The sequence below is a fragment of the Macrobrachium nipponense genome, chromosome 5 (assembly GCF_015104395.2).
Source record: "Macrobrachium nipponense isolate FS-2020 chromosome 5, ASM1510439v2, whole genome shotgun sequence".
Lineage (NCBI taxonomy): Eukaryota > Metazoa > Arthropoda > Malacostraca > Decapoda > Palaemonidae > Macrobrachium > Macrobrachium nipponense.
The window spans coordinates 134,829,640-134,831,345 of record NC_061107.1 but is presented as its reverse complement, the minus strand read 5'-3'; the positions used below and the strand labels follow the sequence as shown (position 1 = coordinate 134,831,345).

The 1,706-nt window shown below is 50.8% G+C and overlaps 1 protein-coding gene across 1 annotated transcript; it reads right to left on the bottom strand.

Annotated features, from left to right (window-relative positions):
* Positions 1–1,106: 1,106 nt before the first annotated feature.
* On the bottom strand, positions 1,107–1,490 carry LOC135215946 (axoneme-associated protein mst101(1)-like). Its single transcript, XM_064250902.1, has one exon. It carries the CDS (start codon positions 1,488–1,490, stop codon positions 1,107–1,109), a length of 384 nt encoding a protein of 127 aa, XP_064106972.1.
* Positions 1,491–1,706: the final 216 nt, after the last annotated feature.

Here is a 1,706-nt window from a genome sequence, read left to right as displayed (position 1 = left end):
ATATAGGTTGCTACTGCCATGGTACATATCTTAAAACGGTGAGGTTGTGTTACTCTCAACCGACAGTAGGTAGGAACATCTTGACATGGTTGAGGTTCTTTCTCATGATGAACTGGTGCCTATCAACCTTAGCTCCGTAAGGAATTTTATCCTCTCAGATGATGGAGACTTGCACACCAATGTCGTCGAAAGCTCGGACCTGGTGGCAGGAGAGTGACCTCTGGGAGGTGCGAGAAATATGGGGCCCTGAGCAGGGGGGCCTAGAGTGGATGGATTCGTCACGGCCACAGCAATGGCAGAAATAGGAGCTTTCTTGGGACATCCCGCCCCAGGCAGCAGTGTGCCCATGCACGGTTTGCATGTGTCACAGAAACTCTTGCTAAAATCCAGCCTGGGCTTGTTGTTTCTGTTCCAACCTGTCCATTGTTTTTTTGTTAATATGTTGGGTAGTCCATTCTGGGGAGTGGCAGCAGCTTGCTGAGGAGGATCCACCTTTGAGAGGCACTGCTCGTGGTGTGACCTGGTTTGTTGCAATGCCCACATACAAGTTTCTGAGGAAGGTTATTGGGGAGCTGGGTAGGCTGAGAGGTGGCAGCAGGAGTGAGGGGAAGAGCAGGACGTATTATTTTTCTTTAAAGAACTCTGCAATGGATGGTGGGTGTCATAGGCATATGCCCATTTACAGCATTCCAAAATAGTCTTAGGGGCCTCGTCCAACAAGTGAGTGGCAAGATCAGGGGAGAGCGCAGGACAGGAAGTCTTCTAATTGAAAGAGTTCTAAGTTCTCCTCAACAGAATGGTGCATTGGAGGCCTTCGGAGTGCTGGTGTCCTTCTTGGCTGCCCACTCTGTCCATGTCTGGTTAGCCCCACTCCATTTCCTTCCTCCACCGGTCTGGGGTCAATTCGTAAGCCCCAAGGATTGCCTCTAGGACGAGGGAGAATCTTATCGCTTATTCAGTAAGGGCCTCGAATGCAGTCCGTCCTTTGCCAGCAAGATGCTTGCCAAGGAGGAGGGCCACTTCCTGAGGGGTTGGGATGCAAGTTTCCAAACACACATGTTCGACATGATCGAGCCAGGTGTCGGGTTCGTTATCGTCCCAAAGCCCTAATGAGGCCGCCCATGCTTTGGAGGTGAGAGGGCGCAGGGGGCGCGGGGACTCGGTGGTGCCAGAGTGGCACTCTGGACTGCCATAGCCAGTTCATGTGCTCTTTCTTTTCTCCTTTCAGCTGCTTGGAATTCTCTTTCAGCTGCTTCTCTTTTCTCTTGTGCTTCCCTCTCTGCTGCTTCTCTCTTCTCATGTGCTTCCCTCTCAGCTGCTTCTCTTCTTTCTTGTGCTTCCTTCTCTTTCTCCCGTTCGGCTGCTCTCTCTTGGGCTGCTTCCTTCAGCTTATCATTCACCCAATTGATCAGCTTTGCGCCCTCCAGCCCCAGGGCTCTTCTGGCTTCTGTGAAGATCTTAGCCTCCTCCAGCGCTGTGTTACTGGCCATCTTTCTAGCCGTAAAACACTAGTAGACTAGCCTGAGAATAATAGGATGGAAGGTAGTTGCAAAACTGCAAATGTCGCCAGAGGTATGCAGAAATGCTCGACGCAGACTTGGCAAGATGACCATAAATCCCTGCAAATAGAGTTACTACTGGTGCGTAACACAGCAAAACCCTCAAGCCGTAGAATCTCTGTAATTTACAGTTCGGCGGAGAACTCA

What these genes read in the sequence shown, in the direction of transcription:
- LOC135215946 (XM_064250902.1), bottom strand. Translation starts at nt 1,490, where the DNA reads ATGGCCAGTAACACAGCGCTGGAGGAGGCTAAGATCTTCACAGAAGCC.